Source organism: Cherax quadricarinatus, chromosome 49 (genome assembly GCF_038502225.1).
Source record: "Cherax quadricarinatus isolate ZL_2023a chromosome 49, ASM3850222v1, whole genome shotgun sequence".
Classification (NCBI taxonomy): domain Eukaryota; kingdom Metazoa; phylum Arthropoda; class Malacostraca; order Decapoda; family Parastacidae; genus Cherax; species Cherax quadricarinatus.
The window spans coordinates 19,302,887-19,327,340 of NC_091340.1; the positions used below are offsets into that span (position 1 = coordinate 19,302,887).

At 40.9% G+C, this 24,454-nt stretch overlaps 2 protein-coding genes across 2 annotated transcripts in view; both read right to left on the reverse strand.

Annotated features, from left to right (window-relative positions):
• Nucleotides 1-21,823, reverse strand: part of LOC128696928 (sodium-coupled monocarboxylate transporter 1-like) — a gene marked incomplete at its 5' end in the record, with an annotated part of 29,685 nt that extends 7,862 nt beyond the window's left edge. The window contains 2 exon segments of the mRNA XM_070095241.1: nt 21,235-21,533; nt 21,669-21,823. Coding sequence (XP_069951342.1) covers nt 21,235-21,533; nt 21,669-21,701 — 332 coding nt within the window.
• A 220-nt stretch (nt 21,824-22,043) lies between these two features.
• Nucleotides 22,044-24,454, reverse strand: part of LOC128697106 (sodium-coupled monocarboxylate transporter 2) — a 171,731-nt gene continuing 169,320 nt past the window's right edge. Inside the window, exon 9 of the mRNA XM_070095084.1 lies at nt 22,044-22,120. Within this exon, the coding sequence (XP_069951185.1) occupies nt 22,044-22,120 (77 nt within the window). The remainder of the gene's footprint in view (nt 22,121-24,454) is intronic.

Below are 24,454 nucleotides of genomic sequence, written 5' to 3' on the forward strand. Positions count from 1 at the left end.
TGTGGGCGAAACGTTGTCAATATAGGATCACATTATAATGCATATGTGTTTATATTTCCTTTGTATCATCAGCAAATTTGCTCATGTCACTTGTAATTACTTCATCAAGGTCATTAATATAAATTATGAACAACAGAGAGCCCAAAACTGATCGTTGTGGAACGCCACAAGTGACTAATCCCCATTCAGATTTGACCCCATTAATGGAAACTCTCTGTTTTAATTGGTAAGCCATGCCTCTATCCATGCTAGAACTTTACCTCCTATACCATGAGCTGCCACTTTTCTTAAGAGTCTCTTGTGAGGTACTCTGTCGAAGGCTTTACTAAAATCCAAATAAACAATATCATATTCCTTATCACTATCAACTGCCTCAAATGTTCTATTGAAGAACGTCAGTAAATTTGTAAGGCAGGAACGACCTCTCGTGAATCCATGCTGAAATTCATTAATCAAATTATGCTCTTCAAGGTAAATTCTAATAATGTCCGCTATAATTAATTCTAATAATTTGCCTACTATAGATGTCAGACTTATTGGACGGTAACTTGAAGGAATGGACTTATCCCCTGATTTAAATATAGGAACCACATTAGCCATCTTCCACAACAACACTAGTAAGGATGGACACATTAAACACACTCGTTAATAGCTGACTAAGTTCCATCTTGCATTCTTTAAGCACCCTGGAAAACAACTCGTCGGGTCCCGAGGACTTATTTTGCTTCAGTTTGTCTATCTGTTTGATAACCATGTTCCTTGTGACAGTAACATTAGTTAATTTGAATTCATCAGGAACTGAATAACTGCTAATTTCTCGAATCGCATTAATGTCTTCCTCTGTAAAAACTGAAAAAAAAAAATAGTTATTAAATAGGGAACACATTTCCAGTTCGTCACCAGTCAGCTGTCCATTCCCAATTTTCAGAGGTCCTACTTTTTCTTTCACTTTCGTCCTATACACTTGAAAGAACCCCTTTGGATAGAGTACCGCACCAAAGACTGTTAAAGAAAGTGGTAGCTCATGGCACTGGAGGAAAAGTGCTCTCATGGATCGAGTCATGGCTCACAGACAGAAAGCAGAGAGTGTGCAGAAATGGGGTTAAATCCGAGTGGGGATCTGTAACAAGTGGCGTTCCACGGAGCCCGTTGTTGTTTATAATATATTTCAATGATCTTGATGAGGGAATTACTAGTGAAATGAGCAAATTCACCGATGACACAAAGATAGGTAGGATAATTGATTCAAACGTAGATATCAAGGAACTTCAGGAGGATTTAGACAAACTCAATACCTGGTCAGAAAAGTTACAGATGCAGTTCATTGTAGATAAATGCAAGGTTCTGAAGCTCTTACAAGTTAAATAATGTAAAACTTAGCCATACAGATTGTGAAGAGGCTTTGGGGTTTATGATAAGCAGCAACCTTAAACAAGACAGCAATGCCTAAGCGTACGTAATAAGGCAAACAGATTACTGGGATTTATATCAAGAAGTGTAAGCAACAGAAGTCCAGAGGTCATACTGCAGCTTTGTACATCATTAGTAAGACCTCGCCTAGATTATGCAGCTCAGTTCTGGTCTCCATTATACAGAATGGACATAAATTGACTCACGAAATCGTAATGACACGATTGCAAGCAAACCATACCACGGGCGGGATTTGAACCCGCGGTCAGAGAGTCTCAAAACTCCGGACCGTCGCGTTAGCCACTGGTCCAGTGGCTAACGCGACGGTCTGGAGTTTTGAGACTCTCCGACCGCGGGTTCAAACCCCGCCCGTGGTATGGTTTGGACATAAATTCGTTAGAAAACATTCAGCATAGAATGACTAAATTAATACATACATTAGAAATCTTTATTATATTTAGACACGTGCAACATCTGGGTATCTTTATTGTTTGTCCATCCAGTGGCTTTATCAATACAAATTCTAGGACATATTTTGAAAACAGTAGAACTATATAAGAACTTAAACCATACCCCCGGCCGGGATTGAACCCGCGGTCATAGAGTCTCAAAACTCCAGCCCGTCGCGCTAGCCACTAGACCAACATAAGAAAGAAGAAACACTGCAGAAAGCCTACTGGCGCATGCGAGGCAGGTCCAAGTCTTCCACCGGCTTAAGCCAATGCCCCAACCTAGTCAGGTCAGGTCACATTCAGTTAAGGAAGGAACATGGCAACTGACCCAGTAGCACAAGCTAGTCATGTCCAACTCACACCCACCCACACCAACTCATGTGTTTATCTAACCTACTTCTAAAACCACATAACGTTTTAGCCTCTATAACTGTACTCGGGAGTTTGTTCCACTCATCCACAACTCTATTACATTCAGTGCTTCCCTATATCCTTCCTGAATCTGAATTTTTTCAAGTTAAATCCATTGCTGTGAGTTCTGTCTAGGCTAGGTATTTCTAGCATGCTATTTACATCCCCTTTAAATATTCCTGTCTTCCATTTATACTCCTCAATCATATCCCTCCCTAATTCTAAGCCTTTCTAGAGAGTGGAAATTCAGGGCCCTCAGTCTATCCTCATAGGGAAGATTTCTGATACATGGGATTAACTTTGTCATCCTTCTTTGTACGTTCTCCAGAGCATTTATATCCATTCTGTAATACGGTGACCAAAACTGTGCAGCATAATATAGATGAGGCCTAATCAAGGATATATAAAGCTGAAGAACAATCTGAGTACTTCTATTATTTATACTTCTTGATATAAAGCCAAGGATTCTGTTAGCTTTATTGCAAACACTTATGTTGTCTAGGTTTTAGATTACTGCTAACCAGAACTCCCAAATGCTTTTTGCAATCAGTATTATTAAGATCTACATTATTTAGTTAATATGTGGAATGGTTATTTTCCTGTCCAATGTTTCGAACTTTGCATTTGTCTATATTAAACTGCATCTGCAACTTCTCCGACCACTGAATCAGTCTATTCAAATCTTCCTGGAGTGCTCTAATGTCCTCGTCAGAATGAATTCGACGGCCTATTTTGGTGTCATCGGCAAACTTGCTTATGTCGCTCTTTATTCCCTCATCTAAATCGTTTATGTAGATTGTGAACAACAAGGGGCCTAACATTGACCCCTGCGGAACACTGCTCGTGACGCTTCCCCACTCTGATTTCTCCCCATATATGAAAGCTCTCTGCTGCCTATTTGCCAGCCATGCCTCTATCCAGGAAAAAAATTTATCCTCCTATTTCGTGTGCCTTAATTTTCCTCAATAATTTCTGGAATCTCATTTATGTCTTCCTGTTTAAAAACTGACAAAAAATAGTCATTAAATATGGAACACATTTCCAGTTCGTTATCCGTCAGCTGTCCATTCCCAATTTTCAGAGGTCCTACTTTTTCCTTAACCTTCGTCCTATACACTTGAAAGAACCCCTTTGGATTGGACTTTGATTCATTAGCAACTCTAATTTCATAGCGACGTTGAGCCTTTCTAATCCCCTTTTTCACTTCTCTTTTAAGCTGAACATATTGGTCAGTAAGGTTAGCCTCTCCTCTTCTGATGCGCCTATAAATTCCCCTTTTCTTCCCTAATAGATGCTTCAGCCTCCTGTTAACCCATTTGGGATCATTATTATTAGACCTAATTTCTCTCTGGGGAATGTATATACGCTGAACACGGTGTACATTATTAAGAAAAAATCATAAATAGAGATCCCTTCGTAATCATAAGTATGATCATCGTCAATAAAATCATTAGCTAGATAACCCCAATCGAGATTAGATAGGTGTTCCCTAAGTCTATTGTAATCGGCTGAACGAAAATCAGGGATTTTTACCGTATTATCATTATTATTGTATTCCCAGTTAATGCTGAAAGTGATGGATTTGTGATCACTTGCGCCAAGCTCTTCATTGATCTCCAGAATATTTACGAGTGTTTCCTTATTTGACAAGACAAGGTCGAGCAAATTATTGCCCTTGGTAGGCTCTGTTACACACTGCTTCAGAAAACAGTCCGGAACTGTTTCCATAAAGCCACTGGACTCCAGATTACCGGTCAAAGAAGTCCAGTAAATTTGACTAAAGTTAAAATCCCCTACCATCACCACGTTATTGTGTCTAGAAGCCCTAACAATTTCGTCCCAAAGAAGCCTCCCTCTATCTTGGTCCAAGCCTGGAGGTCGGTATATTACACCTAAAATTAATTTTTCTTGATCTTCAACAAACTCTACCTAAACAGATTCTGTTACTATTCCATCTATTTTTATACCTGTTTTTATGCAACAATTAATATTTTCTCGAGCATACAATGCAACTCCTTCCCCCTTCCCATTACATCTATCCACCTGAAACAACTTAAACCCTTTAATATTACACTCAGCAATCATATCCCGACTCTTGAAATCATACCACGTTTCAGTTAATGCAATGATATCAAAGTTCCCAGGACTCGCTGCCAAACATAGTTCATTAATCTAATTTCTTGCACTTCGACTGTTAGCATAAAATGCCATCATATGTTTTTTTCTTCTTCCTAGTTTAAAGTCCTAACAACCCCCTCAACTAAGTTAGCAAGAAAACCCACACCTGGTCTGGATAAGTGAACCCCATCCCAGGCATACATATCATTTCGGCCATAGAAGTTGTCCCAGTTGTCAATGAATGGTACTGCATTATCTTTACAGTGTTTGTCCGGCCAACAATTAATACCAATTGCTCTGGACAACCATTCATTTCCAACACCCCTTCTTGGCAAAACAGGACACTCCCCCTTCTTCCTAATTATGTCTATTGCTGTCCTGAACCTTCTAACTAAATCCTCACTTCTATGCTTGCCTACATCATTGCCTCCAGCACTGAGGCAGATAATAGGATTAATCCCATTACCGTTCATGATGTTGTCAAGCCGGCTAACAATATCCTCCATCCCAGCCCCAGGAAAGAAAACCCTCTGTCTCCTACTCCTGTCCTTCAAGCAGAACGCCCTATCCATGTATCTAACCTGGTTATCCCCAACAACAACAACAATATTCTTTAAAATGGTATAAAATACCGAGAGGTTGTTAGGTGGTTAGGTAAGACACATATGCAACAGTTAGGTATCTTTATTTCGAAACGTTTCGCCTACACAGTAGGCTTCTTCAGTCGAGTACAGAAAAGTTGATAGAAGCAGAAGAGACTTGAAGACGATGTAATCAGTCCATCACCCTTAAAGTTTTGAGGTGGTCAGTCCCTCAGTCTGGAGAAGAGCATTGTTCCAAAGTCTGAAACAATATGGAGTTGAAGTGACAGGATGGAGCCTTATATAGCGCCAGGAGGTAAGAACGCAGATGTTGGGAGGTCTACTGTGTAGGCGAAACGTTTCGAAATAAAGATACCTAACTGTTGCATATGTGTCTTACCTAACAACAATATTCTTACCTTCCATGGTGTCGTTCGTTGTGACGTTCCCAGTAGTTGACTCACATTCGTCGGGTAGCACTGAGAATGTATTAGATATTTCCACAACGGTTTCCAGAGCAGTCTCTTTCTTCTTCATCGTTTCAACCTTTCCATTCATCCTCTTGATCGTCAACTTCGTTCCTTCTTGACCTGAGGACTCAAAACAGGAGGACTACTACGAATCCTCTTGTTTTCCTCAGTCAATCGCCGTATCTCCATCTTCGTTACCTTCAATTCTTCCTTAAGCTGCTGGTAAAGTTGCTCGATGGAGGGCTTCTTGATTCAGTCCAAGGAGAGTACACTAAAGTCCTCACTGAGCTAAGTACACATCACCACCGGGAAGACTGTTCCATGCATCTATAACTCTGTTAGAAAACCAGTACTTACCTTTGTTCTTTCTAAATCTAAATTTATCCAACTTAAATCCATTATCTCTAGTTCTTACCTGGTTCGACACACTCAGTACTGTATTAATATCTCCTTTGTTTATGCCCGTAATCCACTTATACACGTCAATGATGTCTCCCCTCATTCTACGTCTCTGTAGAATGTAAATTCTACACAGAATATAAATTCCCCTCCCCTCTGGGGAGGGGAATTTATATTCTACAAGAGCCACCTCCTTTCTCAAATGCTGTCGCATCATGTGAAAATCAAGCTGCTGAATAGAGTAATTAATGACCTGCCTGCAGGTCAAATTTACAGCACTCCACTCTCTGAAGGACTCCTTCATTGTCGTCTGAACAGATGACACTGAAGCATCAAAACTAATGAACGACTCTTCAGTCAATACCCTAAAAACACGACAATTCACCATATCCCCATCTCCGTTCTTGAAGTTGAATTTTCTGTGAAGAGGGGGTATCAGCCCCCTTCAGCCCCTTTCAGCCCTTCAGCCCTCTGAGGGACTCAGCCCTCCAGAGGGGCTGATGACATCTTGCTTCTGCATCTCTGCATCAACACTTCAATTGTGGAAAATAATTTCTCAAATTTATGTTGTGTAAATAAACCCGATTAAAAGTGTATTTTAGAGAATGGAGCCGACAGGGAAGCTCTGCGCCTGCACTGACGAGCAGGGAAGAGTCGCCATTGTTTTTTAATGTGATACAAACACGTTAATGAAAGGTGTATAATTTTCGTCGCTCTAGGGGTTATATTGGGCTTAAAACCTCTCAGATAGGAGCTGAAATTGTTGGATGTGCATTCCTGCATAACTTGAGCATTAAACAGATGTACAGGACAGCTCCAGGAACCTCAGATAAACTATCTAAATTATGTTTATAATTCTGGCCGGTATTATCATCATAAATTAGAGGGGGGTTCTGTACAAGATACACAGTAATCTCCAGACAAATTGGTGAGTTTATGATTATAAATTCTCCTTCTGTTATATAAACGTGTATATGTAATCATTTATTAATTTTAATATACAGTCCACAAATTTATATTAAATTTTACCAGAATTCCTGGTGATGTACATTTCATTTGCAATTAATGCAGGTCTAGAGCAACTTGTTGAGAAATAGATGGTAGGTATCGAAGGGGGACATTTTTACGACCTAGGTGTCCTAAAAATTCCTACTTGTCTCTGTAACTTTGATAAATAATAATTATCTTTGTTACCATTTACTTGTATGTATCTAATGAGATTCATCCAGGTAAATGTAATTTTCCACATTAATTGATTCCAGATGCACTACAAGTATTTGTCACGGTTATGTGGCTCTTTGCAAGAGACCAGTGTTACAAGTAGTGTAGTTTAATAAGAGACAATCAATCTCTTTAGCAGGACAATTAAGGAAAATCCTGCACCCACTTTATTACCATGTTAAAGATTGTTGTCTATGCTTAAGACAGCAAGAATCAAGCATTCTGCATTGCTTCGTAGTGGAAGTTTGGCAAACATGGGAAATATGTTTTGTCGGCACTTCTTTTGTGTGTCGGGAAGCTGGAGGTAGATGGAGACGCCACCAGCTAGATTGCAATATATATAATGGTACAGTAAAAACCACTTCACGCTAAGAACGAACAAAGGAAGAGAATTGTGCATTGGTGTACCTCAGACAATCTCCATAATAACTATAAACCTATTACCAAGAAGTGTGTTCAGTTTCTTTAATGACATTACCACGAAAGACAAACCTTGTGGAACACAGTGTACCAGTGTGCATATTCCTAGATTGTGGAAGACGTGAACATTCTCAAAGACACTTTTCTTCAATCAAGACAACGATATCCAGGTGTAAGGGTCTGATACACAAACTCAGGAAAGTCTATTTAGATCTAAACTTACATAGATTTAAACTTACTCCCTGTTCAGAACATCCACACTTACTACTGTGCAATCTACATATACAGGACCTTAAATTCCAATATTAACCTTGCCCTAAAATGCTTTCTTGATAGTTGTGACAGGACCCACAGGCATAACACCAGAGACAAACATCTCTACGACATTCCCCGTGTCCGACTAAACCTTTACAAAAACTCAATGTATGTCAAAGGCCCTAAAATCTGGAACACTCTACCTGAAAACTCTAGAACAGCAGACACATTCATCACCTTCAAAACTACTGTTAGAAAACATCTTATCTCCCTGATACACTCCATCAACTAACTACATAAAAACCTCCTGGTGGTCCACATTTACACTCACTCACTCACCCATTTGACTATAAGCACAGAAATATATATCCTAATCTTAAAATAATGATTCCAAACTAGTTGTGGAAATTTATTTGGTCCCTAAGGTTCCACAGGACAGATCCAGCATGGCCGTATGGGACAGCTGAGCTGGGCGGCCCTTAAACCCTCCCAAACAAACAGCATTCTCCCTCGTTGGCATGGATTGTTGGTAAGGTTATTAAATTTATAGATTTACTCTTCAGGGAAGGAATAGGTAGTTTTACTGTTAGTATATTAATATTAGGTTTACTAAGGCAACTGTAGATAATAATAATGTAGACCTAAGACCTTAACATAGCTAGTAATAGGCCGATAATGTAGGCAAACACTAGGATAAGTTAGCTAGGGAGAACTGGCAGCCCTAGTTTGAACGAAGAGACGAGGGTCTGGAAGAGGGACCAGCTCGTTCTTCTTAAAACAGACACCAACTGGACAAGATGTGCCATGATCAGCAGACGGCGCCCCCCACGTGTCTTCACATCTGAGACCTGGGGAAATCTGGTAGAGGCACCTCGATGTAGAGTAGATGACCTCCTCCATCAGGCCCATACAGTAAGACAAGACCTCTTTTATCTCGTAGATTTCTGGCCAGTGTCTGGGGAGATTGTGAGTGAGTTGTTCTGTGGGCCCGGTGTGCAACAGGCAGTGCATGCCCAGTAAGTACCAGTGTCTCAGAGCAGTCTGGAAGCTAGTGTCTGAGTCTGCATAGTTATACTAGGGGATACATACCCTCTTGGATATAGGAATTTCTGAGGTGCAGGCAGGACACTAATTACGATTGAATATTGCAGGAATTAAGGCTCCTGGTTGCACGTGGTTTCTGAGGGGAAGTCCAAAGGGGCTAAGGCTAAGCTTAGGGAAGTGAAGATCAGGATATATGCTGCAACACCAAGTAAGTTAGTCCTTTATACGTGCATGCAGGCGAGTTTCTTGCAACATCAATCATTTGTGAAAATCTGTCCTATAAGCCACTTGTGAGGCAACTATGGTAGGTGAAGATGCAGTACCAGCTGTCCCAGCTCTAAGTCAATTAAAGCGGTCTATGGGAGCCTATAAGGAGCGCCTGAGCAAAGCATGTGAGGAGTGTCGTATGGTCAGGCAAGATCAGGACGTAGACTGGGAGGAACTAGAGAGTTGCATGAAACCTTTGGAGCAAAGACTGGAGGCCTTCGAGAGATCATTTATCCTTTATGAGACAGAGGCCTATACTACAGGTGAGTCTGAATACACAGTCGAAGTAGCACGGACGGACTATGACGAAGGGCAGAGTGTAAAGCAGAGCTGAGACTCTGCAGGCAGTTAATAAAGACTTTGAAGGTCGGTACAGCAGGGGCAGCAAATGTTTCAAGGAACATGAACAACAGCACGCCTGTTAATGTGTTGCCCAGATTGCCCCAGTTGAATTTACCAACGTTCGACGGAACCTTAACAGAGTACATTGCTTTCTGGGATCAGTTTAAAGCCCAGATAGATGACAGAGACGATTTGTCAGATGCCGTCATATTACAATATTTATGTTCACAGCTCAAGGGTAAAGCCTTGGACTTGGTCCGGCATTACCAAACCACCGACACCAATTACCAACACGCCAAAGACCAATTAAAGGACATGTTTGGCAACACTGAGGAGATAAAGGTAGCTATACTTTATCGGTTGTTGGATCTAGAGGCTTGTCGCCATGATCGTCAGAGCCTAGAGAAGTTCTGAATCGAAGTTATGAGTTTGACGAATAGTCTTAAAGATTTACATGATTGGGGTAAGTCGGAATGGTTCGTCAGTCAGGTGATTCAGAGGAAACTGGCTGGCACTACAGTGCATGAGTTACACTTAAAATATCGGACGAACCGGTTCACGATACAACAGATCGTTGAGGGGTTGGGAGATCTCGTTTCTCATTTGAGTATAGGTGTGAGAGAAGAGTCACCACCATCGCCACATAAAAACCCAGACAGTCACTCAAAGATCTCGAGAGATCAGTCTAAAGCTCGTACGACTAACGTTGGAGTGTACTATGGTAAAGAGGTGTCTAAGGTAAGAACCTCTAAGCAGAACCTTAGAGGCACTCATGCCAGAATATGCGTGTTCTGCGAAGGCGAACACGCTAGCATGAGTTGCTCGGAGTATATAACACTGAGCAGTAGGCAACAGAGACTAAGGGAGTTGAGACTCTGCTTCAAGTGTTGTGGGGAACACTTTGCGAGAGACTGTGGCACCCAGCTCATTGAGTGTCGAGTCTGTTGCAAAGGTAAGCACCATACTGCACTATGTCCCAATAATTTAAGGGAACCCCAAGCTAGTAGGGATATCTCTCAGGTAGAGATAGAAAGTGAGTCTGAGCCTGAAATGGTAGCCAGCATGATTAGTGGGAGTGAAGTCTCTAATCCGAGTGAGAATCACGGAGGTGCTGCCCTACCTACAGTCATGGCAAAGGTTGTGAATGGGCACAGGTCCGAAACAACCCGATTATACTTTGACCCAGGAGCACAAGTATCCTTGATAACAAAGAAGTTGGTGGCTAAATTAAAGTTGAAGGCCACAAAGAAAGTTAGTATGATGTTGGGAGGGGCTATAAGTCAGGTCCCACCCAAATCTTATGATGTGGTGGATGTCACAGTCAAATTAGGTGGACATCGAAGAGACATTACAGCCTTGGTGGTAGAGACATTACCCAGGGCAATTACAGCGAGAGGTCTTGCTGCAGCAGCTAAGCGATTGAAAGACCTTGACGTGAAGCTGGCAGACCAGGGAATTACAACTGACACAGTCAGAAATGTAGGTATCCTGGTGGGAGCCAATCATATAGATGACTTCCTGTCTACACGACGGACGTTTAAGGAAGGAATTGGTTTATACAGATCCCCAGTAGGATACATCGTAGGTGGCAGGATTCCACCTGAATTCCCTGCCACGCCAGATAGAGGAGATGCTGTCCCCATGATAGCTGGGGGAGTAGTGATAATGAATACCAGTATACACTATGAACCGCCAGGGAGGCTGAACCAGGTAGGTAGTGACGAACACTCGGCCACCTTGGGAAAACACTTTTACAGGGTACGTAAAGAGGGAGATAGATTGCCTTTAAATCCAGGGAACCTCGTAACAGTGGGAGGAAAGGCTACCAGGGCATGTGGGCCACTGGGTGGGAAAGTACGGAGCCACTCAGTCAAGGCTAGACATACGAAAGATGTTAAAGTTAAAGCAAAGGGTGCTAAGACCACCGGAACCAACAAGTTTACACCCCCAGAGGTCCACACAGGGGAAACTGGACGGTTGAAGTTAGACCGGAGTCTGCTCGACGAGAGTGGCCGGACGGCACTCATGTCCAGGGTCCGCTGTTGGGGCTCGCGGAAGGTGAACTTGATTTAGACTTAGTGCCTACCTTCGCCAGCGGGAGGATGTGGAAATTTATTTGGTCCCTAAAGTTCCACAGGACAGATCCAGCATTGCCGTACGGGACAGCTGAGCTGGGTGACCCTTAAAACCCTCCCAAACAAACAGCATTCTCTCTCGTTGGCATGGACTTTGTTGGTAAGGTTATTTAATTTATAGGTTTACTCTTCAGGGAAGGAGTAGGTAGTTTTACTGTTAGTATATTAATATTAGGTTTACTAAGGCAACTGTAGATAATAATAATGTAGACCTAAGACCTTAACATAGGTAGTAATAGGCCGATAATGTAGGCAAACACTAGGATAAGTTAGCTAGGGAGAACTGGCAGCCCTAGTTTGAACGAAGAGACGAGGGTCTGGAAGAGGGACCAGCTCGTCCTTCTTAAGACAGACACCAACTGGACAAGACGTGCCGTGATCAGCAGACGGCGCCCCCCATGTGTCTTCACATCTGAGACCTGGGGAAATCTGGTAGAGGCACCTCGATGTACCGTAGATGACCTCCTCCGTCAGGCCCATACAGTAAGACAAGACCTCCTTTATCTCGTAGATTTCTGGCCAGTGTCTGGGGAGATTGTGAGTGAGTTGTTCTGTGGGCCCGGTGTGCAACAGGCAGTGCATGCCCAGTAAGTATCAGTGTCTCAGAGCAGTCTGGAAGCTAGTGTCTGAGTCTGCATAGTTATACTAGGGGATACATACCCTCTTGGATATAGGAATTTCTGAGGTGCAGGCAGGACACTAATTACGATTGAATATTGCAGGAATTAAGGCTCCCGGTTGCACGTGGTTTCTGAGGGGAAGTCCAAAGGGGCTAAGGCTAAGCTTAGGGAAGTGAAGATCAGGATATATGCTGCAACACCAAGTAAGTTAGTCCTTTATACATGCATGCAGGCGAGTTTCTTGCAACATCAATCATTTGTGAAAATCTGTCCTATAAGCCACTTGTGAGGCTGAGGTACCCACCTCAGAGCTCGGTGTCAACAGAGTTTGCCAGGGTAGGGGACTCACTTGGAGGCAGTCCACACAAATTTTCACACTAGTCATAAGTTTGCCTGTGATACTCCAATACAGAAACTATGTATTGTGCCAAAACAAAAGCATTCACATTGCTAAACTCACAAACTAGTATTTGTCACTTAGTATTTAGTCACTTAGTATTTGGTCAACTTACTCCACAATTTGTTATAATTTAGGGTTAAGAATTAATCTAAGTTTGCCCGAAATGCCTAGCTATGCTAGGTGTTCTAGTGGCCCCCTCTGTAATTATTATTTTACTACATGTAAACCTTGCATTGTAATCCTCATAGAGAATAAACTTTGACTTGATTTGATTTGATATGATGATTCCATTGATTGCACAGTTGAGAACTAATGTACGCTGAACAAGTTACCATATACCCCGGTTGTGGAAAATACTGTATATATTTTCCAGAAATACAGTAGTTATATATAAATAGATGGCCTTACTGCATTTAATAAAAATTATGTTATAAAAAATGGAAAATTCTGCGTCTGCACAGAAGAGACTCGCCTTTGTTGTTTGAACTGGACATTAACGTTAGTGAATAATGGGAAGAATTTTCGTGCTCTAGAGGTTAAAATTGGGCTGACACCTCTCAAATAGGAGGCGAAATTGTTGGATGTGCATTCCTGCATAACTTGAGATATCAGGCGACTGGACAAGACAGCTCCAGGAACCTCAGATAAGTCTGGTTATGTTGTAACTCTGGCCAGTGTTATTTTCATGTATAGACAGTGAGGTTTTCTGAGTATGATACACCTTGATCTCCAGTCAAATTGGTGAGTGATATTAAGATATATTCTCCTTCTGTTATGTAAATGTGTATATATATAATCCTTTATTAATTTAATACACAGTCCACCAAATTTTATTTATCAGAATTCTTGTTGATGCATCTTTCATTTGTAATTAATAGGTCTAGAGCAATTTGTGGATAAGACAGTTGTAGGTATCGAAGGCGGACATTTTTGTGTAAGTAAGTAAGTAAGTAAGTAAGTTTATTCAGGTATACACAAATACAGTTACATAGAATTATCATACATAGCAGCATATGTGTAGAGAACCTAGGATAACCCAAAAAAGTCAGACAGAGTGACTTATTTCCATTGGGGTCCTTTTACCTTATTATTATAATATAAAGGTTATAATATTTTCTTATTATTCTACAATGAAGATAACATCTTATTATCATACTAAAAAGACTATCTGCTACACCAAGGTCGTAATAAAGTTGGCTTGATAAAGCTCCTGGAGAGCGAAACGTTGCTACAATAAATGTCACATTAGTTGCACTTGTGTCCTTTTACTTTACACCAAGGTCATTAAGACTATCTACAATACGAGGGTCATTACAAGGAATAAGGTAAAATTTACACGTATGTTAGCTAAAAAATAGAAAATCATTCCCCTCCCTTTCTGTAGCTACATTCATCAGACACCTTTTGGCACTCTTCTTGAACTGGTTCATGCTATGACTGGCTTTGACATGTGCGGGTAGTCTGTTCCATTCCTTTATTGCTGTACAATAAAAGGTGTTTGAAGCCTGGCCACTGACTGTGGGTACTACAAAGTTGTGCTCTCTCCCCCTAGTACTATGATTGCTTTGGTTCCCAACCTTGACAAAATTGACAGCAAGATATTCTGGACATTGTTTGTGAGCAATTTTATAAACATGATTTAGCTTCAGTTGTTTTACTCTGTCTTCAACATTCAGCATATCCAACTGCTGTAATTCATCCTGGCCTACATGTTCTCTTGGTCCCAGCCCCAGGATGAATCTTACGATTTTGTTCTGGGTGATTTGCAGTCTATCTTTCAGTTTTTTTGTCAAGGCAGAGTACCAAGAAGAGCAAGCGTAATCCATATGGCATTGTATAAGGGCTAGACATAGGGTCCTGCGAGCCTCAGTAGGTAGACACTGTGCTTGTCTATACAGGAACTTCAGTTTGGCATTCGCTTTCTTTACTACACTGTTCCCTATCAATTCTCCTGAGATGCATGGGTCAAAGGGGATTCCCAAATATTTTACTGATGAAACCAAAGTGATGGTCTCCCCATTACATTGAACATTAAAATTATTTACCCTTCTCAGTTTATGTTTCGTGCCAAAGAGAATGGCTTCAGTTTTCCCTAGGTGTAATGATAGTTTGTTGTCTACTAACCATTTGCTGCAGGACTCCAGTTCCAGTGTTAAAACATTAGCAATATCTTGTGGGTCTTTACCTGACACTAACAGAGCACTGTCATCTGCATACAGTAGGAGTTTGCACTTGACACTGATAGGCATATCATTGACATAACATAAGAATAATAAGGGACCCAGAATACTACCTTGGGGAACTCCACATGTTATCGGCAGGGGTTCTGATTCCGTTTTGTTGATTTTGACTATTTGTCTCCTGTTGCTAAGGTAGGACTTAAACCAGTCTACAGAACCTATACCAATAGCTTGAAGTTTATTACATAATATATTGTGGTTGACAGTATCGAAGGCCTTTTGCAGGTCTAAGGTTACCATGCCTATGAGGTTCCCCTTTGACATTTCAGTTCTCAGGTAATCCATCAGATTAATAAGGGAGGTGTCGGTTGAGTAGGATCTTCTAAAGCCCGATTGATAGCTATGGAGAATGTTGTTGTCATTAAGGTACTTAACTACTTGAGAATACACCGCCCTCTCTAGAATTTTAGATATTATACTGAGTATACTAACAGGCCTATAGTTGCTTACATCAGACCTACTATTTTTATTGAAGATAGGAGTGACTCTGGCCTCCTTGAACCCCTCCGGTACTGTATTAGTGGTGATTGATAGATTTATTATGTGAGCAATAGGGATTGACAGTTCAGAAGCACCATCTTTTAGGAACTTAGACGGGATGTTATCAGGGCCTGTGCTCTTAGTTGGGTTTAACCTGCTTAGTTCTTTTTGAATAAAGTCATGAGATACACTTACTAGTTGACAACTGTTTGGGGTTACCCCTTTATTGGTATAGTATGTTTGAAACTTATCAGAGTCTGTGTTAAAGGTATTTGATGCAGCTGGTAGTTTACTTACTAGTGTTGATGCAACAGATGTGTAGTAGGAATTAAAGCAATTTGCCACCTTAGATGTTTCGTGGCATACCTCATTATCGATAGTGAGTACTATGTTAGACCTATCTACTGGCTTATGGCTATACCCCAACTGTTTTAGTTGTTGCCAGAGCTTTCTGGGGTTATGCTTATACTCTTCAATTTTTGAGCAGTAGTGCTTTGCCTTTGCTCCTTTTATAAGTCTCTGTACTCTGTTCCTCACCCTTTGGAATTCATTTAGTGCTGCAATATCCTGTCTGTTTGCTTTAAATCTTTTTAGCAGCTGGTCTCTGAATTTCATATTATCTAATATCTCAGTAGTCATCCAGGGTTCAGTTCTTCGTTTAATCCTAACCTCTTTAACTGGTGCAATATTATCAAGGATGGTAGTGAACATTGTTTTGAATTTTTCCCTGGCATCGTTTACGTCCGTGCAACTTGTTATCTCTGTCCAGTCACAATTGTGTAGCCTATTTACCAGTGTTTCTTTACTGTAGTTTCTAGTTGACCTCATTTTTATTGTCCTGTGTAGGCCTATCCTATCCCTAGTTATTTTCCTGGTGTAGTAAATGATGAAATGATTACTAAGACCTGTGGTAATGACGCCTGACTGACTAATGTTCTCAGAGCGGTTACAAAGTATGTGGTCAATTAGGGTGGCTGAGAACTGTGTGATCCGGGTTGGAGTATTAATTAGTTGAGTGTAACTATTTAATCCTAGAATTTGCTTATACCTTTTGCATAGCCCGTTATTTTGCTGCTGAAAACAGATATTAAAGTCGCCCAGTATTATTGTCTCGCAATTGTTTTCAACTCCGGACAAGACTCTGGAAAAGTCTTCTAAGAACTGGTCCTGGGTGGGAGGGCGGTAACTAGTTCCTACTAAGATAGGTTTGGTCTTGGGAAGCAGCACTTCAAACCATAGAATCTCCAGTTTATTGTTATTTAAATCAGGTCTTGGGTTGTAAGCTAAGTCATTTCTAATGTAGGCACATACTCCACCACCCTTTCTGTTTCTATCTAAGCGTTTTATATTGTAACCATCTATTTTGACCTCGTCGTCAGTCACCGTATCATCCAACCAAGATTCAGAGATGGTTATAACTGCCGCCCTAATTTTGTTAGCTAGAATCCTAATCTCTGCCAATTTAGGAAGAAGTGATCTTGCATTGACATGAATAAAGTGAAGGCCTGTTTTCATAAAACAATCATAATCATCAATATATGGCAATGGGTCATTTGTATTAAAATTAGGTAAATCAATGTCATCACTGCTAAAGGGTAACTGTGCCAAAGTGCATTTGTTACACACAAAATGAATTCTGGCACCGTTGCTATAATTGTACATACATCCATCATGCACCCACCCCTTACACATTTTACATAAGGTGCCTTTTCTGTTTTTCATGCGTACTTTAGTACAGTGTATGCACCTGTTTGGTAGTGTTTGAGATAATAATGGCTGTATTGTCTCACATTGACCTATGTATGCATTACATATGGAGTTAAGGTTATCATTCCTAGCTACTAGACCGTCATTATTGCCGTCATTTATCTGTCTGTTTTGCCTCTGCACAATAGTTTGAGGTCCTGGATTAATCTGGATATCACCACTTAAGAGCGCTACAATAAGAGCTGTGTGCCACTGTTTTTGTTTAGGTATGCAGTGTTGCCATACCTTGCGGCGATAGTGACATTTACTTTTCTGGTAGGATGGCAACTGTTGGGCTTTTACTGTCCAGGGCGCTGTTACTCCATTCATCTTTTCCAGCCCCCATGACTGATTACTTTCTTCATGGAATTGAAGAAGAAATATAAATATAATTATGGCAGCCTGTACCCCCCTAATGCCTGCCATTTTCACTCTTCGCTCTTTTACTCATATACAATAATATTTATTTCTCTTTTCCTTTCCCTAGTACACTTAGTATCTGCTTTAGCAATCACCACTGAATTACTAGTAAAATTTCCTCTTCAAAACCCTCTTCACTGCTCACTTTTCCCTGGTTTTATCCTTCCAAATCCCCCTCAGTTCCATTTATCGGGGGTTGTGTGGTGTTGTTGTCTCCTGACCTGTTTTGCTGACTCAGCCATTTTTAAAACACTGAGGGGAGTAACGCCACCTACAACCTGACTTTCCTTGAGTTTATAGATATATTTGGCGTTTTCTGCTATGATTCTCTCACTGTACACTGGTCAGCTGAATATAGGTCAGCTACTATAACATTAACCTTGACTGTTTAACTATTCACTTCTTTCCCACGACTGGCACTGAGGGATATCCGACCTATAACCTTGGAGTTTTGTACTGTTGATTTGACGATGTCTCCTGTGTTTCCCTCTGGTTAGCACTGGTACAGGTGATATGATGGTGGTACAGATATGATGCTACTGTCAACAGATGAACGTCAGTAAAGATGAGAATTTCACTTCGCTAGTTGTACGTCTGGCAGTAGCGGCTGTTTGGATGCCGGTCAGCCATGTTTAAATGCTCAATTCTTTCCCTCGTTTGGCACTGAAGAAAAAAGTCCTACAGACCTGTCATTTCCTTGGAGATTTAGTTGATCAGGTTTTCTGCCATGTTGTCTTCCCGTTAAACACTGGTGCAGTTGATATGGAGGTCAGTTATTTCATTGTAGTGGAAAACGTCTCATGTCTGGTTCACATCTGGCAGCAGGTCTGGTACTTGAATGCCGGTCCCTCTTTTGTCATATTTAGTCCATTTCGTTGTCGTCACCGTCAGTTTTTATGTCACTATAGGTTCCTTGCATGTTGTTGCAGCAGTACTTGCCAACTTGGCCATCACTGGAGTTCGGATAGGCCCAGGGGACGGCAAGATGTAGGAGCAGCCTTGTTGCTGCTTGCTGCGGCTGCGTCCAGTCAGTATTCAGTAATGAAAATACTGACATAACACCCCCCTAGGGGTAATTAAACTCACATAACATTTTAATTTCCAGCCCTGAGGGAATGCATACAACAGTTTCTCAAGAATCACCTGCAGGGACGGATGTGTAGGCGAAAGCTGTCAACTATTTAATCTTTGACTTAGTTTGTAGCATTTCCCTCAACAGTTGGTCGTGCTACATTGTGGTCCAAATGTGTTGTACTACAGTGTACAAATAAATTACGAGCCAAGGTCCTTCGAAAAAAGCTGTAAAAATAGTGTTTTTACAATATAAATCAGTATAAATTAGTCCCTCCAGGCTCGGTCACAGAGAATGGGTAGCCTCACTAGCAATAGAAAATGGGAGGCACTCACCCAGCTGTCACCCATACATACACACATACATACATACATACAGAGGTACAAAAAAATACAGGTAAGAGCAGCATGCCAAAGCCACTTGTATGCATAGCATTACGGGCAGGCTTAGAATTAACTTAAGATTAACTAAGCAATGATGTAATCAGTGATAATACATTATTGTAAACAGATAGCAATAAACCACAAATGAGTATTACAAAGACAGGTCATATGGTTGCATGCATTGCTGTACATTGATAGGATTGCCCTATCAAAGATAAGAAGTTTTGTTCAAAATGTTGGAATGATGGACACGAATTCAGATCCTCAACCGTCACTACAACTCCAGCATGACTTAACGCTAAGGTAATCATCATACCCTTGCAGTTAAGTGCCCACTCAAGAAAGAAATCATACTGAAGAAAACTACAGAAGATCTGAAGAACACCTCCAATTCACCGACATACGCTGCAGTAACCAAACTACAAACCGACACCACCAAGATTCTACACGCCACTCTACAGACACCTTCGCCCAGCAACTCCCTCTCTCCACTCCCTGACGGTGCTCCCTCCTCACCCCGCACACCTTATAAACGCAGCAAACCCCGGCACTTTCAACACCACTATTAACGAACTATTCCGTCTAAACAACATGCCTGCTTTCAATTTTCCGGACTCTACACCTTCAGCCGACATCCTCAAGATCCTTCCGAACGCTGTGAACTTTACAGCACCTGCAGACCTGTCTCCTTCCCAAGCAACTGCTCCTGTAACTTCTATAACCACTTCCACTGCCAACAACGACGATCATGCTGCCTCAACCACCGCATTCCACCTCTCCTAACCTGCTGTTACACCACCATTACACTTCTCCACTGCTCCTGTCTATTCTCAGTCACCTGCTATCACCATTGTAGATTCGCCCATTGAATCCACTCCAGAATAGAGGAAGATAGAGACTACTCCAGAACACCCTGATGGGGAAACCTTACCTTCTACGCTTCTTCAAATACTGACATCATGACCTGTACTGAACTCTACGAAAGACCTAGGCGCTGGAACAGTCAAGTATGCCTGTGAATCACCTCTTCACCCTCACCCAAATTCTTGAGTTCATCAAGCCTCTAAGCTTCACCTTCAGTAACAAGACTAAACTACACCACCTCTCCAGGAGCAGTTTCAAAAAGTTTGAAAATGGCTCCTCTGCAAACCTGCCTTCTCAATTACTCCCACCTGTGTGCTGCCCTCTGATATTCCCTCTCCTGCGACCTAGCCTGCTGCCAGCTACTCAACATTCAAGATTTCAACTACCACAAGTACGATGCAACAGACCCTGTTATTCCTGTTTCTCAATCTGCCCCACAAGCACCTAGCTGCTGGGTTAAGCGCAAGCTCTTTCTCTACTACTGTATAGACAGTCCTTTCCAACGTTATTCTTCGTCTGTCCCGTCTTCCCCGCTCCTCCATTGGAAGTCTTACCTAAATTCTTGTCTGTCTGTCTGTCAGGACTGGGCGATATCCTCACCAAAAGTGGCAGCCATTGATTGCAAAGGCAGCCATGAAGATGGTTGTTGAATTAACATGTATACTAGTCAACCTTCCTTTTACTTGCTGATAACTCGCGCTAACTGATCTCTTCTTTAGTTCAGTTAATTTACCTTCTCTTTTACCCATTGACGCCATTATTGTTTTTATGCCACTTACTTCTTCTGTTGTTACTAGTAAATAATGATCAGACACGTGACACTTCGTTCATATCCAGAAGTCAAATATTCAATATTTTATCCACCAACTCATTGTCCTGCAAACTCCTCTTATTGTGTACTTCTTATATTCCTATTTATCCCATCTCCCTTTAAACGTAAATTCCTATTATTAAATGTGTATCTATAAATAATTCAGTTAAATTTTACTCTTAACTCTGCAGACGTATTAACCACGACCTCAACACTGTCCCTCCGATATAATAATCTTTTACTTGGCTCAAAAACTCCTATAATATTGTCTCCTCAAAACTCATTTCTTCCAGGTGCATAAACCATTATTATAACTCGTTTCTCATTTTATATTTTTATCCTAATCCACGTAATTCTTGAAGTTTAACACTTTACCTCCTATTCACAGCTGTTCAGTAATATTACCAATAATGAAGATCTTCCACCACTTTCTGCTTTATTTTACTAAGTGTTACTACATTCTTATTTTCATTCATAATATTAACAATTAATTCTTATCGTCTGTACAACATCAATGTCATTCTATCAGCTGGAATAAAAAGTTTTTTCTCTTTTATTGTTCACATACACAAATATCAGATGAACGACACTAACGTCCTGGATGCTGTGTAGTGTGAAATAATTACCCAGGAGCTAAATGTTAGCAGGATATAAATAGTTTATTAGTACTTACTCCTGAACATTTGTTGTATTTATGAGGTCACTGGCTATTGATGTGATGTCACGAAGATCATCAGGTATTGATGTGTTGACAGTGAGACCGTTAACAATTGTAGGATTAGCAAGGAGAGTGTTAATTACTGAGGTGTTGGTAATTAAGTTGCTGATGGTAGTATTGAAGTTCACTAAGTTTTCTGGGCAGCCCTGGACGGACAAGGGAAGGAGAGGAGGCGACCCTCCGCCTCGTACAAACTTTCCAATAACGACCCAGATGCTGAAAACAAAGGTGGTAACGAATCCTGCGATAGCGCCCTGGAAAAAAAAACTGCTGTTAACTGATTGTAAAAATGTAAATTATTATAAAAGCTGATGCCTCATAATTCAGTTTTAAAGTTTATATCACTTATTTAAAATAATATGAAAGAAAAGCTAACGTTTAAGCTTTACCTTTGCATTTACCCACGGAGCACATATACCCATGATGATGACGCCGCTCAAAGATCCAGTGATGGCTGAGAAAATATTACTGGCGACATTGATGAGGCTTCCCAATTTTTCAACTATTAAGCCAGTGCATATAGCTGCCAAACCAGCTGCAGCAGCTAAAGTAACCAAAAAGATACTGTTAGCTTTTATCTGATCCTTCACCATAATTAAATATATGACTTAGTTCGGCCACCTCAATGTACTTTATAGCAAAATTGTATAATGTGGCTAAAGTTTCTAATGCAGTTAAGTTTTAACATGAAGATTTGAAGTGATTAAGATGAGATATTCACAAGTTATTCCGTGAAAAATAAAACTCTGAATTCTTAAATAAACTCATTCAAACTCATTCAATACCAACTTTGAAGCTAAACTGATGAGGCTTTCTAATGTTATATCAGAGAAAACAATATCTGTTGAGGAGACAAACACTATAACATACCAATATAATTGAAAAATAAACACAAATGTAGTATAATATGATCCTTAATGACTATGTTTCGCTCACACAGTAAGTTTTATCAAATCACAGAGAAGATCTACCTCCTAGACGGTGGAGAGTCGATGGAGAATGTTGTGGTGGTGGGATTAGAAACAGACCTGCACGGGATGGGCAAGAAGGTATGTTGGTTAGTAGGATAACGATGAAGAAGTTTCCTGGCAAGGGGTTCACCTATGTTGTAAATGCCGTTCTTCTGGTTAAAATTGTTAGATATACAGAAAGGTGATGGTTCCAGAATCTATGGCAATGAGTGTCTTCTTCCCTAGTGATGAGACTTGTATCTCTGTAGTTGATTAAATGGCTGTGGCAGTTTGGGTGTAGAGCACTGGCATTCTTCAAATCTTTCATCCTGCATGCGTATTGGTGTTCTGAAATACGTGTTTAGAGGTCTCTGGATGTCTCGCCCACGTATGATTAATTGGTTGCAATTGTTGCAAGGGATTATGTATACCCAACAGTCGCCAGGACCCTACCATGCAGGTCAGCTAGTATTAATAATCTTCTCAACCTGCCAGTGTATCCAACCTACAATTTAGTGATACCATCTTCCTAGTGACATCATACAGAAACCTCTATAGCGTTGCCGTAGCTAATAACCAGTAACAAATCTGTACTTAATGTGATGGAGTGACGTATGAAGTTTGTGATAATACACTAAACCTGTAGTTAGCCGCTGTCGCATCATACGCAACTAAAATCAAATATTTGTCCGGTAACCTTCATCTTCAGAATCCACCAGCTGCTAAATCACGCAAGTATACTTTTTGTAACAAACTGGACACATATTACTCTATTAAATATTTTTCCAGTAGTCCTTTTCATGGGCTAATTCAAAATCACCGACTGGATACATCCAAAATAAGTGATCCACTAATGCGGATTCGTCTGGATTCGCCCTGATTTCTCCAAGAAATAAATGAACCAATGACCGGATTCAATCGGAATCGTTGAAAACAAGGTATCCGACTGGATTATAAGCTGACGGGGTTTTACGCGCCCTCATCAAACACCCAAACAATAACTACAGCAAATAGATACAATACAAATGGACAGATCTACTTTAAAGGGGCTCTGGTGGCCTGGTGGTTAACGCTCTCGCTTCACACGGCGAGGGCCTGGGTTCGATTCCCAGCCAGAGTAGAAACATTGGGAGTGTTTCTTTCCACCTGTTGTCTATGTTCCCCATCAGTAAAATGGGTACCTGGGTGTTAGTCGACTGGTGTGGGTCGCATCCAGGGACACTGACCTAATTTGCCCGAGATGTTCAGCATAACAAGTGGCTTTCTATGTAGTAGTATGTCATTGTTGTCAGCTAGGACTGTATACCATGTACATGCACTTGTAGTAAATAAAGATTATTATTATTATTATTATTATTATTATTATTATTAAGGAGGTCATCAGTAAATAGTATACAGTGATCCACTAACCGGATTCGTCCAGATTCGTGAATTGTTGTCTTAATTATCCACTTGCAGTTGATGTGTAACAGAGTAGGATATTATTCATTTTTTTTTTTTTTGATAAAACAATAAAGCCAGACACTTGAACTGTAGCCCAACACCTTCAAGAGAACGTGATTTTAAATCATTTACCAAACTGTGGCAGACCAGGACTCGACCCTACGAACCTTATACCGCCTCCATAGACAGCACAATGTACGCATCGCCTTACCACTTGAGCCGGCGATCCTACAAAAATCGCGCATGCAGCTAAGCTACATGTTTTTCTCGTGATCCGAGGACACTCGTGGCAGTGGTATCTCGATGATTAATTTCAGCCTCCTCCTGTCCGAATACCCACCCCAACAAGCAGTTTATATAGCAATGAAATCACGAAATCACTTGTTTCGTGATTTCATTGCTATATAGACTTCTTGTTGAGGTAGGTATTGAAACAGGAGGAAACTGAAATTAATCCTCGAGATACCACTGCCACGAGTGTCCTCGGATCACGAGAAAAACATGTAGCTTAGCTGCATACATGATTTTTGTAGGATCGCCGGCTCAAGTGGTAAGGCGATGCGTACATTGTGCTGTCTATGGAGGCGGTATAAGGTTCGTAGGGTCGAGTCCTGGTCTGCCACAGTTTGGTATATGATTTAAAATCACGTTCTCTTGAAGGTGTTGGACTACAGTTCAAGTGTCTGGCTTTATTGTTTTATCAAAAAAAATGAATAATATCCTACTCTGTTACACATCAACTGCAAGTGGATAATTAAGACAGCAGTTCACATAAATTTGCA